Here is a 16,165-nt window from a genome sequence, read left to right as displayed (position 1 = left end):
CAAAAAGTAGATCAATATTAAATCTGCTGACTCAGCATCTTCATTTAAAACAGTAATTTCTGCTCCAATATCAATTACAGCTTTTACTTTTTGATTACTGACTTCCATTGGTAGCTTAATATTGGCTGCTGTTACGCGATCAATTACAATTTCCTCCTTATTGTTGAATATCACGTCCTTTTCAGCACCTGTATCCTGACCACTATCACCATTTAAAGAGAGACCTTGGTCCTCCGGTATAGGCTCAGCAACAAAATCTGTATTTTCTTTCTTACTGGCAGAGTTCACCATTTGATTTTCAATCCCCTTACCAAGAAACACACATTCAATGTTTCTATCTACTTGATCCTCATTTGTCTGGTTTATATATACTAAGTCTGTTTTAATTTTGCAATTGCGGGCTGACACTTGGCCATTAGTCTCAGCCCGTTTTAGTTTAACGGATTTCCGTCTGAAACCTGTCCTTGTGTCTGTTTCTGGTTAGGTAATGACCTTGCATAATGTCCTTCTTCATTACATGCATAGCATCTTGTGTTGTTTTGCTTCTGGTTTTTGTCCTTGTTATGCCTTCTTGAATTTTGACTGTTAAAATTCTTCTTAGGCTGGTATGTATTTGATGTTGGTAGTCTTGTGTTCATTATGTTCTCAGTAGACTTGGTTACTTCAGTCGTGATACTTTCTTTCATCTCTCTACCAAACTGATTAAGACGCTCCTCTGTAACAAATCGTTTACCTCCAACTCGTCTCACTTCTATGTCATCAGACTGATCAGCATCAAAAGACGTTTCTTCTTCTTCAATTTCAATTTGCCTTATTTGAGTTTTGCTTCTCAGTCCATTTTTGCATGTAGTATGCCATACTACAAGATTGATTGTTTCCTCCATAGTTTTAGGTCTTTTTGTCAATACATCATAGGCAATACTTTGATCATTTAATCCATTTAACATATGTTCAATTGATATATTGTTGAACAGTTGATTATCCATGCCTGGATATGCCTTCCTGACCATTGTCTGAATGCGAGCAGCATATTCATTTATTGACTCCTTGAAATTTTTTCTTGTAAATTGCAACTCTTTTCTGTAGGTTTCAGGCAGGTTGTTATCTCCAAATCTTCTTTCCATATCTTTGGATAAAAGTCGAAACGAGCTCCTTGTGTCATACGGTAGCTCTGATGCAAATTTTGCAGCTTCATCTTTAAGCACCAGTAATATTTCCTCAGCTTGACGTCTTGGATCCAAATTATTTCTTTCAGCAATTATTTCGAATTGCATCTGAAATGTACTCCAGTCACTTCTTCCATTGTAGAATGGTAGTCTTGAGTGATAACTATCTTGCATGCTAGATGTGGAGTCTGTTCGGTATCTCATTTGGTTGTTTTGCTGTCTAGTATAATTTGGTTGAAAATTTTGCTGTCCTGTATTCTCTGATTGAAAATTTTGCTGTCTTATATTATCTGGTTGGTTATTCTGCTGTCTGTAATAATCTCTTTCATTTTCAATTTGAAAATTTTGCTGTCTTGCATTATCTGGTTGGATATTCGGCTGTCTTGTATTTTCTGATTGAAAATGTTGCTGTCTTGTATTATCTGGTTGGTTATTCTGCTGTCTGTAATAATCTCTTTCATTTTCAATTTCCCTTATTTTCTCTCTCAATTTAAATACTTCTTGTTGGTCATCACTGTTATTATGGCTGATTGGTCTGTTGAAACTGGTGTCACTGAATGATGTAATTTGTGGTATATTAGCCGTCTTTGTCTGATCATGAAATGGATTAGATGCATAAGATGTGCTTATTCCTCCCGTGGAAAAGGACCATGTGCTTGGTACACCTTGTACTTTTGCATAAGTGTTTGAAGCGCTACTGTTTTGAACAAATGTGCTTGTTGCACTTTGGGTATATGAACCAATGCTCTGTGCACTTTGGTTATATGGACCAGTGCTCAGTGCACTTTGTGTATATGGACCAGTGCTTAGTGCACTTTGGGTATAAGGACCAGTGCTCAGTGTACTTTGGGTATATGGACCGGTGCTCAGTGCACTTTGGGTATAATGACCAGTGCTCAGTGCACTTTGTGATGAAATGCATGTGCTAGGTGCACCTTGAGTTTGAATATATGTGCTTGATGCACTCTGATGTTGAACGTTTGTGCTCAGTGCAGTCTGTACAGGAACATTAATGCTCAGTGCACTGTCTCTTATCATTGACACCCCCGGTTCATTTAATGAATTATTACTGGTCAAAGCAGGCAAGGTAGGTTGACTTGAAGAACCATGTAAACTTGGCATATTTGATAACCCTCTATTTGAAACAAATTGTCTCTCATTTTCTCTTGTTAAGTCCGAAAAATTGGAATTAACACTATATAAGGGAGCTCTTGGGGACCCTCCCCCTCTATTATTTAAAAACATAGGAAGTGGTAATTGTCTGTGTCTTAAATTCATATTTAATATACCAGACTGAATTAATACTTAATTTCAGTTACCCTTAATGTTAAAATATTTTTAGAGAAATACACTGTGTGTTTCAGTCTCTCTTAGTGTTCAATTATTTTATATGGAATTATACACCTTGAATTTCTATAACTCTTGGTGTTCAATAATTTATATGAAAAAATACACCTTGAATTTCAATAAGCTCTTGGTGTTCAATAATTTATATAGAAAAATACACCTTGAATTTCAATAACTCTTGGTGTTCAATAATTTATATGGAAAAATACACCTTGAATTTCAATAAGTCTTGGTGTTCAATAATTTATATGGAAAAATACACTTGAATTTCAATAACTCTTGGTGTTCAATAATTTATATGGAAAAATACACCTTGAATTTCAATAACTCTTGGTGTTCAATAATTTATATGGAAAAATACACCTTGAATTTCAATAAGCTCTTGGTGTTCAATAATTTATATGGAAAAATACACCTTGAATTTCAATAACTCTTGGTGTTCAATAATTTATATGGAAAAATACACCTTGAATTTCAATAAACTCTTGGTGTTCAATAATTTATATGGAAAAATACACCTTGAATTTCAATAACTCTTGGTGCTCAATAATTTATATGGAAAAATACACCTTGAATTTCAATAACTCTTGGTGTTCAATAATTTATATGGAAAAATACACCTTGAATTTCAATAACTCTTGGTGTTTAATAATTTTATATGTAAACCACACTTTGAGTTTCAATATAAGCTGATTTGTATGGTTTTTTTTTATGTATTACTTTTTTCCTTCCTTTTTACTTTAAATGTTGTTTTTACCGCTGCCACCAATTGAAACGCCAACCGTTATTGTAAATGGTTTGGCAGATATTATACAAATATCAATTAAAAAGTCAAAGTAATAAAACTGTTTTGAAGTCCAAACTTTGGATAATCAAGGAATAAGATTTGTTTAAATAAATAAAAGCAGCTTTATTAAAAGCTAATACCATTAATAATAGTTATTAATAAATTACAATATATGTGAATAGAATTGCAGTGTGTGCCAAAATACCTGAATAAATAAATCTGGGTCACTATCTAAAAATCAGCTGTTCGCCAGCGGCTATAATTTGAAACTGAAACTATCTTTCTCAAAACGTTTGTAAGACGACGTCACTCAATACACGCTAAAAATAGTACATGTGTACACTAATATGAAAGTAAACCAAAGTGACGTCCTAGTTGACAAGTGTGATTTTGGATAATTCTAACATTATAAAAGGATAAATATGGATTAAATAGGATGCATTAATAACTTCTGAATAAGGTAATTATGTTGTAACTATGAAAGATTATTCCGCATAACAAGCAAGTGTACAAAAGTGAAAATAAGTATTACCCAGTTTCGCGGAAAATATACGCCGGGAAAAACGAATGAAATGAATGCTAAAAATGTTACTGTAAATAATCGTGGCACAACAGCGTTGTCAGTTTGTTTTCGATCTATGAGTTTGACTGTCCCTCTGGTATCTGTCGTCCCTCTTAATAAGTGTCTCTTTGCAAGTAAAACATATTGATTGATTGATGGCTGGTCTAATTCCAACATCAGGTATCATATGCATAAAAAAGGCTATTCTATGCCAAGTGTAAAATCTTACATACATCTGTAGTAGATGGATTCCTATGCTTAGGATTAACCGTAACCAAGATCTAGGGTTTTGTTGGTTTATTACCAGCAGTTAAAACTAATTCTGAAATAGCAATATAACATATATATAAATAACTAGATATTTCATAGAACATAAGTACTATTACGAAATATCACAGATAATATATTAAAGAAATAGAATATTAAATAAAACATTTCAACTGTTATTCACTAAGTATCAAGTAATATGTGTTGCAGTATGACAGTTTTCAAAGTTTACAATCGTGGAACTTGATTTCTGTGTCACGAGCACTTTTATTGTTTGCTTGACCCTTAATTACTATTGACTACTTTATGTACAGCATGTACAGTTTGTAATCAATACTATAGCTGCATTTGTAAACAATAACTTCATTAAAATATATATTACTTATGATTATTAACTACATTCTATCATACAACAATCATAAAGTTGCATTGCAAATATCATACTCATAAAGAGTAGTGACGTCAATATTAATGATTTGTTAAAATCTCCAAATCTACGAAAGATAAGTCTTGTTTTCTATACATAATGATGTTCGGCTATAAAAAATGCCAAGCTATATACTCTTACCACTTGTGGAGATTAACTGGTAGGGTTAACAGCGCATCACGTAATCGTAGGTATTCTATATACTAAATCAATTGGAGTCCTGAAACCCAAAGATGTGAGCATAAATACTCGGACTAGAATTATAAAAATATGCATATGTACAATAGTACAAATATTCTTTACTCGTTCATATTTGTACTTTTTAAGATCTACTCTATACAAAACTATTAATTTATATAGATGGAAACACTTTTCTGTCTTTTGTTTAGGAAGCCTCAATTTATTAAATATAGACCATTCGTGACAATAATCAAATAGTAATGTATGCAAATGAACAATCTAATTCTTCCGTGACAAATAAACCGTAGACTATAAAATCATATACCCTTAGTTTAATGAAAATACTCTCATGTACATCTTTTTTTTTTTTTTTTTTTTTTTTTTTTTTTTTTTTTTTTTTTTTAAATTCTATATAATTTTATTTGAAATGTACATTTGTTAGAGATACATAAAGTACCGGTACCTTATCCCGGTCTCGTTGACGTTAGTATATAGCATTTCATAAGGTTAGTAATTGTTAGTACACAACATACAGTTTTGCTAATAAATAATGTGTAACAGAATAAAAAGAAATTACTATGATATATTATAAATCTTAGTTAAGAAGATAAATTTTTTTTTTCTGCAACCAAATTGTAGAAGTTTTTATATTTGCCTTGTTTATTTGTCAATATTTCGTAATGTTGGAGAAGTTCACTTTTAAAAATTTCAAAGACATTAATTTGTTTTGTTTTCTGCTCGGATATGTAATACACTTTATATATAGTAAAAGTATGATTGTTAGAAAATCGTTGATATTGTAATAATTTGTATCGTTTATCTTATATCCATACAAAAGTGATGCCAGTGATATTATATGATGTCCTATTTTAAGTTTGTCTAGTATTAGTTTTATTTGATCCCAAAATGATTTTAGATATTTGCATGTCAGAAAGTAATGATCATAATCTTCAATGACATTACATATATTACAGAGAGGATTTTTAGTTATTTTCCAAGAGAAAAGTAATTGTTTGGTTGGTAAAATGTAATGTAGAAATTTCCATCTTAACATTCTCAATTTATTATCTTGGATATAGTTAAAGATGAAGTACAGCATTTGTTCTCTTTTCCTTGTATTGTTATCTAAATTTAGAATTCTGTCCCATTTTTGAAATCCTATTGCTTTCTCATAATATCTATTTAAAAGCGAGATGTTGATATCTTTCAAGGAAAACATTTTTATTGGTACCATTTTTCCTTCTCTATCTTTGAATTTAAATTCGGAGTAGGTAGCAACTTTTGTTTTGATTGACTCTTCTTTTATGAGCTCTTGTAACCACTGTTTTGGTATTGCTTTCATCAATTTAGTATATTCCGAAAACCAATTAGCATGGCAAGATAGTTTATCTAAAATCTTATTTTGATTAATTTTTCCTTTATCATCAATTATGTCATTTACAAATAAAATGTTGCTGTTTATCCAATTTTTAAAAATAAGACATTTACCATTTAATTTGATATGCTTATTGCCCCATATTAGTTGCTGTCTGATATGCTTATATGTTAGTCGATTTGATACTTTTTCAGATTTTGAGTTTATCCATGATATAATTATTTTTAAGTAAAATTCTGGAACAATTTCTTTTAGTTTATTGATTAGATTAATATTGTTAAAGTCCATTTTAAATATAAGGAATTCTTGTCCAAACTTGTCTAAGTAAAATTTTGGTAAGACTTTCCAATTGGGTGATGAGTCTTCATTATCAATGAGTCTTTTTACCCAATTAATATTTATGGATTCTATATATTTATCTATGTCTATCATTTTAAGCCCGCCGGCAAGATAATTTTTACTTATTATAGCTCTTTTAACTTTTTCTGGTTTATTATTTCATATAAAACTATATATTATTTTTTTTAATTTTGCGAGATATTCTTTATCAATTTCTGTTACTGATGCAACATAGGTTATCTTTGGTAGGATTAGTGATTTAACAAGAGTTATTTTACCTAACATAGTTAATTTTCTTTTATTCCAATCTTTAATTATTTTTTCCGATTTTTCGTATTGTCTTTGCAAGTTTAATTTTTTACACTCATTTTTATTAAGTCCAAAATATATTCCTAATACTTTTATCGGTTCTTGTGTCCACTTAATGTTTTCAACTTTATCTTTACAGGATTTTAAATTTCCGAGCCATATCCCCTCTGTTTTATTTCGATTAAGCTTTAGGCCTGAAAGTGATCCGAAAATTTCGATAATGTTCAAAGTTAATGAAACTTCTTGTTTTGAATTTAAAAATAAAGTGGTGTCATCTGCAAGCTGGCTTAACTTTAGAGTATGAGTTTTATTATCTAGTTTGATTTGAAAACCTTTAAATTTTTTATCTTGTCTTAATCTACAGGCTAAATTTTCAACAGCAATAACGAAAATTATAGAACTCGCGGGACACCCTTGACGGATCCCGCGCTCAATGCTGAAGGGTCTTGAAATCCACCCATTATTTAATATACAACCCTTTATATCTGTATATAAAGTATTTATCCACTTCAATAAAGATTTCTGAAAGCCAAATTTCTTTAATGAACAATACATAAATTCCCATTCTAACGAGTCAAATGCCTTTGAAAAATCTATAAAAAAGAATTGCCCCGTCTACGTTGAATTTTTCTGAATAGTCTATAATATCTTGGATTTGTCTAATATTAAATCCAATATATCCGTTTTGATCACTGTGAATGATTTTATGCAATACTGGTTTAAGTCTTTGTGCAAGAGAATATGCTATAATTTTGGTATCTACATTTAATAAAGTAATTGGTCTATAATTGTCTAAATTTAACGGGTCATTTTTCTTGTAAATAAGGGTAATTAATCCTAGTTTCTGTGAATTTGTCAATTCTTTTTTTCTCATAACAATGGTTAAAGACATCTACAGCAAAATATTTTGAGTTGGACCAGAAAGATCTATAAAATTCAATTGGAAGACCATCAATGCCCGGTGTTTTGTTAAGTTTCATTTTAAAAACAGAATTTGTACATTCCTCTATTGTTAGCTTTCCTTCAATTTCATTACTTTCGTGTGTAGTTAGTTTGCTGTTTATTTTTGTATTTTCAATATAATTCTCAATTTCTCCCAAATCTGGCTTAGTTGACGTATATAAATTTACATAATAATTCCTCCCCGTTTCTAATATTTTACTTTGATCCTCAGTTATTTCCCCTTCACTGTCCCTAATAGCAGTAATATTTTTTCTTGTCTGTCTCGATTTCTCTAATCCCAAAAAATATTTTGTATTTTTTTCGCCTTCTTCTACCCATTTAACTCTTGATCTTATTTGTGCCCCTTTTATTTTATCAGAATATAGAGTTTGTAACATTTCTTCTGTTTTCTTTATTGAATCTATTATGTTACTATTTTTCTCTTCATCAAGGACATTATCCTGAATTTCATTCAAAAGTTTTAGTTCTTGATCTAATTCTTTAATTTCATCTCTTTTATTTTTAGCTTTAATTGTACAATGTTCAATAGTCGTCTCCTTTACCTCTATTTTAAACAGATCCCACACGATTGCTAAACCTTTTCGGTCTCTTAATTTTTCATATTTATCTATTAAAGTGTTTATTTTCATTTTGTATTATTCGTCTTTAAGAATACTATTGTTTAATTTGAAATAACTCTTTCCTTTCTCCCCCTGACAATGATTTATCTTAAGTGAAATCGCTAGATGGTCTGTATATTCAATTGTAGCGGGTCTTATATCAGTGTGGAGTACTCTAGGTCTCACGTCTTGACTAACAAGAAAATAATCAATTCTACTAGCTACTTCATTATTTTTTCTTCTACAGGTATATTGTGTTTTATTTGGATTTATTACTCTCCAGATGTCTATAACTTTTAGTTTTTTTATTAAACTTTTCAACGCATTTGTCTTATTTTTTATTTTTTGTTTATCATTTCTATTACTTTTTCTATCTTTTATATTAAGCGTTTCATTCATATCTCCCCCTATAATAAGTATACCAAGGCTATATTTTTCAATGACACTTAAAGCTTGTTTAAAGAATATATTTCTATCTTTACATGTGTTTGGGGCGTAAAGGTTAACAAAAGTAAATATATTTTTATCAATTTCTATGTTGATTAAAACAATTCTTCCCTCTTGATCTACATACTTGTCAATAATTTCATGTTTAATTATTTTGTTAATGTAAATCGAAACACCCTTTGCTTGTGTACTTCCAAAACTATGATATAATTCTCCCGTGAATTCTTTGTCTATAGAATTATCCGAAAAATGAGTTTCTTGTAAAAATATAATATTGCATTTCTGTTGTCTCATCCATTCTTTTAGTCTAATTCTTTTTTCATGTTTTCTCAACCCCTGACAATTTAAAGAACATATGTGTAGTAGATTAAGTGACATCTTGGTTGTTTTTTAAAAGTATTCGATGATAAATAAATAGACAAAAATAAAACATACAAGTATTTACAACTATAGAAATTAGAGACAAAATAAATGACACAAATGTACATCTTTCCTGTTTGTGCATGCATGCGATATGAGGAGAACGATATGAGAAACTTTAAAAAAACATTGAAAACAACACGTTTAATAATTTCATGCGTCCGAAGCGCTTTTCTGGATTTACCTTCATCAGGAACGCTCAAAGCCAAACATCTATATAAATTAACAGAACTTGTTATTTACATGAAAAATATGAATATTGTTAATAAAGAAGTGAACTTACATTAGACAATAAATTTTGCTTGTGCAAAGTAATAATAAGGTATATAGGTAACTATTTTTCTGGTTAATATAATCGGAGCATAAATCTAAACGCCTTTCATGGCTATCGTCCCGCGGAAATCAACTTGGTCCAAAACAGAAGAAATTAAACTTGACAGCAAATACTAATAACCAATCAGATACAACGATTCAAGTAAAAAGCCATGAATATTCATAGAAAAATAAAGTGCATATTACTATTACACAAAATTAAGGTTTGCAAATTCTAACTCAATATTCAAAAAAAGTTAAAACAAGTAATTTAATAAATGATTTTTACAATAGACAAAATTATCCTGAAAATCACTCTGCTACACTATGCAGGACAATAACGTGTAAATATCTTTGATTTTACTCTGATGTGGCCTTGAGGGGCACACCTAGTCGGATACCACAAACTCTGGATCCCAAGGTAATGCTTCGCACGAAGACATCTCACCCTTCCCTCATACTTCCCTCTAACTCATTGCTTTTATTTTAAAATTATGTGTTCTTAAATGAAAGACAATTATTTTGATTCAATGTGTCGGAAATTATTGACTGTCTTCTTTTTGTTTATACAGTCACATAAAAAGTCTATTCTATCCGGAATTTTTTCTAAATTATACCAAAATTTGAATATCCACAAAAAAATTTGAATATATGGAATACCTCCGAAATACATACAGTTTGAAACATTTCTAAAACATAGCTTTATATTTTCTTTTTTATGTTATTGCAATTGCTCGTATACTTTTTATGTCATACTTGTCTATTTGATTCCCTCGTCTCTGAGAGTGTACGTATGGGTACAGGTAATGGCTCTTCAAAATAGTTAACAGTTCTTATTCGACATAAGTGACTATACGTTCTGAATAATTTTATGACATATTTTTTAAAAGGCCATTTTTGAAAATCTTATAAAATCCTTGTTATTTTTTTATAATTTTTGAAAGGAAAAAGGTGCCAATGTAAAATGATTTAGAGATAATCATGTCCCACCAATTTTTCTATTGGTATATTTCTATATTCTTTGTTACAGTTTTGGTCGAAATCAGGTCAAGACCATCGCAAAACAGAGTTGGATAATATAAAAGTCTATCATCTCTAGTATTGTATAATCGTTTACGAAATGTTCATATAGATAAACAAAAGAATGTCTACATTGCATCGGAGTATATTTCATAGAATGGCCTTATTGCTGGTAATTGTTCAAATGTTCACCTTTTGAAAACAAACACAAATGTGGGTTAAACTAGTTTTAATTCGGCAAAACCGCCCCCTTAACCTGTTTTGGCCGTATGTCATAAAATTACAATAAACTATCAACAATAAACAAATAACAATTGCACAATGTAAGATCCGACAGGATGATCACTTACTTGAACAAAACAATACGGTACTTCAAAAGCTAACTAATCATGATAAAGACATTGCAAGAAAAAAATTGAAACAAATCCTTATAAATTTTAAAGAAGTCTCATCATAAAGTTTGATTGAAAGGTAGAGGCCACAAAGTATTTAAAATGGTCAGATCAATGAACGAACACAGTATACGTTAAAATAAAACATTATTAGAAACAGACAAGGAAGTAGTGTAAATTCGTAAAAAAAAATAATACTGTTCTTAGAAATGTTAAACTCTCCAATCTGTTACGAAAATTAGTCACGCAACTGTTATTAAAACTCTAGGTATAAATAGTGTACTAGTTTCAATTGTATGCAAGTTACGTTCAAAATGTATCAATCTAGCATACATACACCGTTCATACTGTTGTCTATTTTTGTATTGATAGTGGTGATAACAATAACAAATGCCAATAGAAATCTTCTAACATCAACTTCTGATTCTGGTATTTATGATACAGTGAAACTGGTGTGTTTGATTTTATATACATTTGACATTGATTGTTTTATTACTTGAATTGTTTATCTTTTTATTACTTTTTTATTTTTTACATATTCACACTAAATTGAATATTGTTTTTAAGGTGTTTGTTTTTATGGAAAAACAGCTGAACGAGTACTTAGCATCTTGTCAACTGGTAAATACAGATCTTTACTGCCTTCAGGTAACACACTTCTGCATTAAACTAAATCAGTTAAAATTTAGCTTTAGGTATATAGATTCCTTGTCTATTTAATATTCTAACATGTAATATAAACAAGTAATCCTTCGCTCTTATTTTGTACACATAAGCATCTGAATAACTATATATATCCAATGTTCATGTACAATATAGCATTTTTAGTTAGATTGGATAAATTGTACGTTGTTTTATTCTTTAAGGTTACAATAAACCACTGAGTAACATGGGCACTTAATGAAGATAGTATGCTACTGATTATCGAGAATAAGGAAATTCCTACATGATTGTTAGGAGTGTGTACCCGATATTTATTATTACTATACACCTTTTTGGACCCTTCCATGTAACAAAAGGAAAATATAATATAATATTATTATTTGCCCTAAAGGAACTAAAAAGTCATTTGTAGATTGCAATGAGATATTTAACTTTCAGTGCAGAATTGAAAGGCAAGGTTGATCAGTACAATTTGACCGAAAGAAAAACAACGTGTTGACTTATTTTTTGAGCTAAAAGATATTGGCAAAATAATTTTTAATTTTATTCTAACAAGGATTCGTACTGGAAATCAATATGCCAAAATCTGTTTCTCGAAAATTTGCTACTAGTGTTGCGACTAGGAAAAACAATTGTATTTTGTAATCTTAATATGCTTTATACCGAAATACATATACTCTAAAATAGCTTCTATGCTATTTCAGAGCAAAAAAATCAGGACTGCTCGGATTTAGACCGAAAACATTACAGAAGTGGGGTCTACAAAATCTACCCGGCAGGTGGCGCTGGATTTAAGGCGTACTGTGATATGAAGACGGATGGGGGAGGATGGACGGTAATAAATATTTTAAAATTAATTGAAGAGGGGTAAAGAAATCATGCGACTAACGCATTATATTTGTTGCTTTATGATAATAGTGTTCTCTACTGTAAAATGATTGACTGATATTTATGACTATTACCGCGGTCAATTTCGTATTTTTATTCTTAAATGGGCATATTTTATATGTATTATACATGTATTTGGTGCATTTAGTTAAATCATAACTAACATGATATACTTCAAAAAATTTTACGTTTCATATACATTGTACAGATATATTTTGAATTATAGGTTTTTCAGCGTAGACAAGACGGTAAAGTAGATTTCTACCGAGGATGGGAAGAATATGTAAACGGATTTGGTAATCTGAAAACGGAATTTTGGCTAGGTTAGTATTTTCATCAAATAACGTTGAGAATAACGTGAAACACGTTTTCCATATGCATCAAGTAGTCGAAAGATACATATCCCTAGAGCAATCCATTATCAATGTTCTTTTGACATTGAAATTTTATTTTAAACTGATGCATGAACTTCTACATGAGATCTGTTGAAATTCAGGATGTGCTGACAAAATGCAACAAGTTTATATTGTACAATTAACAATTTAAAGTTATCTATCATGTTTCGTAAACAAGGTTCTATACAAATGCAACAAAATAGATCCTCTAAAAAAATACCATCAACTTATTCGAAACTAAAACAACGGAAACATTCGTTTCAACTTTAAACGTGTAGCGACGACATCATATAGATGCAGTTATTCCTATTTTAGCTGTCATGTTTGATATTACCGTTTTGAATGAGGGTTGATATCATAAATGTTTGGAAGTTCTCATAAACGACCATGATCAATTTAAATAATGTTTGTAGATTCGAATGTAAACGGGGGTATAATGAAAATACACATGATATTCATCTCAGCATATCTTTCCTTTCTTTATGATTAAGAGGTAATGATAAACTGTACAAACTAACATCGAAAGGACATTATGAGCTCAGAGTCAATCTGGAGGATTTTAATGGCGATAAAGCATACGCAAAATATTCTACCTTCTACATTGGCGACAAGTCAGCCAAGTACAGACTAACAGTAAATGGTTATAGTGGAACGGCAGGTAATACTGACATTTTTTAAATGAGTTTTTGCTCCACTGTTTGTTTCTTAATCAGAGATAGAAAGACTTTAATAATTGTTGATAAAACTTTTTTCAATATTATATAGAGACCTATAGTCTTCAAAATGATTTGGTCCATCATCAGAAATTGCCCCTAAACAAATATGTATACAAGTTCAGTGATAATGGACGTCATACTAAACTCCAAATTATACACAAGAAACTAAATGATACAAGACTAACAAAGGCCAGAGGCTCCTGACTTAGGACAGGTGCAAAAATGCGGCTGGGTTAAACATGTTTTTTCAGATCTCAACCCTCCCCCTATACCTCTAGCCAATGTAGAAAAAACAAACGCACAACAGTACGCACAGTAAAACTCAGTTTAAGAGAAGTCCGAGTCCGATGTCAGAATAGGAAACAAAACAAAAAAAAAATGACAATAATACATAAATAACAACAGACTACTAGCAGTTATTGACATGCCAGCTTGACTGAATGTTTCAAAAGACTGAATGTTTCAAAACATTGATAGATCTAACCAAAATTGCAGAATAAGGGGGAGTTTAAAATAGCTGCTTTCATTAACATCATTGTCGATTCTAAACAATTTTATTTTTATATAATATTAGGTGATTCTCTAAAGAGGCATGACAAACAGGCTTTCTCGACAAAAGATAGGGATAATGACAGTCATAGCAGTGATTGTGCCGAAGTTTATAAAGGGGCTTGGTGGTATAAAGATTGTCATGACGCTAATCTGAACGGACTTTATCTAGGAAATAAAAAGGATTACAAAGGAATGCGTTGGTCTCATTGGAAAGGAAAACAGTCAATGAAGACCACATCAATGATGATTCGTAGAGTATGACTGTAACGCAGTCGGTTATACTTTTGGAAAATAAAAATATAGATTGCATACTCTTTAGTCGAGTTTTATTCTTTTTTTTTATGTTTATCATGTTCCCTAGAACGAACATACGTTAAACGTGTACATGGTTTTAAGATGTTTACTTTAATTGGTATTAAATACAAGGCAACTTTCGCAAGCTAAAGTGACATAAATCGGTTTTGTGTGTTTTTTATGCATTTTTAATGCTCTGTTGGTCTTTCCAAACGTATGTTTATTATAGTTATAAGCATGTTTGATGAATATAGAAATATTAAGAGGTAGAATGATTGCTAATTAGACAACTCTCTACCATAGACCAAATGACATACTATAAGTCACCGCTCGGCCTTCAACAATGAGCAAAACCCATACCGCATAGTCAGCTATAAACGAAGTTTATTCCAGAAACATGTCTTGTATGTATAATAAAGTTCCCAACCTACATATATAACGGTGGCCACTTTTTCGGAAATCCACGTCAAAGACACCAAAGAGAAAGATTTGATTATTGACTGTCACGGTTATAGGTACGGCATTTGTTAAATATCCTACTTGTAATTATGTCCTTTCAGTTGACCTCAACTATATATGAATTTCAGCATTACCTTTCCTAACCATACGTGACCTTGAATTTATGCATAACGTCGTCCCGGTCCTGTTTGTATAATTCCTCGTATAGAAAGTACTACACACAGGCATATAATGTTTTCGGAACTGGTAGACTATCGAAAATCTTCATTACGTACTTTTGACTTTTATGTTGGTTTAGGGACATTCAAACTCATAGGTCGAAAATAAACTGACAACGCCATGGCTGAAAAAGAAAAAGACCAACAGACAAACAATAGTACACAAAACACAACATATAAAACTAAAGACTGAGCAACACGAACCCCACCAAAAACTGGGGGTGATATCAGGTGCTCCGGAAGGGTAAGCAGATCCTGCTCCAAATGTTGCTCATGTTAATACAAACCCGGTAATAAGTCTGATTCGGTAGGTCACATTCGGAGAAAAGGGGACGGGATTGTAGTTTCGACGTTTGGAACATATCCGCTATCATCTGTGAAACGGATATTCCATAACGGTCAACCAACAAAAGAGTATTTAACATAATTTGCATGATTTTTGTCGCAACGAAAAAAATTCAACTTCTTGATAAAAAATAAATGATTGTATAAAGAACGTGAAGTTTTGCACCAACATAGATTTCAAACGTATTTTATTTACATATGTACTATATTCTTAAAACAAATTGTTATCCTTTTGTTTTGGTGAAAACCATAGACACTCCCTCTTTGTCGCCAACAGTAAGTGGGTTCCAGTTTTTTTTAAACCTTTGTCTATCGGTGTAGTTTTTTAAGAGAGGTAAAAGATATCATTATTTGCTAATATTACGTTAAAAGATATAGTTACTTATATAAAAAGAGTTACTAACATATAACAACCGACATCATGTAATGATTTCCATCACAACAGTTATTTGAAATGGAAATAATAATTACAAGCGGTTTAATGTAGAGTAGGCTAGGAAATATTGTTGCTACAATATTTATAAACAACTTCAAGAGATTTTTATTTAATATTTGCTCTTAAAACGTTTGGTTTAATGATTAATATATTGCTGAGGAGATAACTAATTCTCTAGATAAATTCTCTTATATATATTAAATAAAAAAGACAGACTAATAAGATGTCTTATGATGGAGGTTGTCATGGGAATAACTTGAATAATATATCATTCGTGGATATCAACT

The 16,165-nt window shown here is 30.8% G+C and overlaps 2 protein-coding genes across 4 annotated transcripts in view; one reads left to right on the top strand and one right to left on the bottom strand.

The window, feature by feature from the left end:
- The window catches only part of LOC127701084 (ryncolin-1-like), a 94,465-nt gene extending 80,028 nt beyond the window's left edge, over window positions 1-14,437 (top strand). Inside the window, exons 1-6 of one of the 3 annotated variants that reach the window (XM_052204890.1) lie at window positions 11,226-11,341; window positions 11,480-11,560; window positions 12,280-12,410; window positions 12,690-12,786; window positions 13,352-13,516; window positions 14,149-14,437. In XM_052204890.1, the coding sequence (XP_052060850.1) occupies window positions 11,227-11,341; window positions 11,480-11,560; window positions 12,280-12,410; window positions 12,690-12,786; window positions 13,352-13,516; window positions 14,149-14,387 (828 nt within the window). In that variant the 5' untranslated portion in view covers window position 11,226 and the 3' untranslated portion in view covers window positions 14,388-14,437. Of the gene's footprint in view, window positions 1-11,225; window positions 11,342-11,479; window positions 11,561-12,279; window positions 12,411-12,689; window positions 12,787-13,351; window positions 13,517-14,148 lie in introns of those variants that run through there. The other 2 variants (XM_052204891.1, XM_052204892.1) reach the window with 2 other exon arrangements.
- LOC127701048 (A disintegrin and metalloproteinase with thrombospondin motifs 18-like) overlaps window positions 1-16,165 on the bottom strand; it is a 523,205-nt gene that overhangs the window by 171,541 nt on the left and 335,499 nt on the right. The gene's annotated exons all lie outside the window — the stretch shown is intronic.

The sequence above is a fragment of the Mytilus californianus genome, unplaced genomic scaffold (genome assembly GCF_021869535.1).
Source record: "Mytilus californianus isolate M0D057914Y unplaced genomic scaffold, xbMytCali1.0.p SCAF_5, whole genome shotgun sequence".
NCBI lineage: Eukaryota > Metazoa > Mollusca > Bivalvia > Mytilida > Mytilidae > Mytilus > Mytilus californianus.
This window is presented reverse-complemented; position numbering and strand designations above follow the sequence as displayed.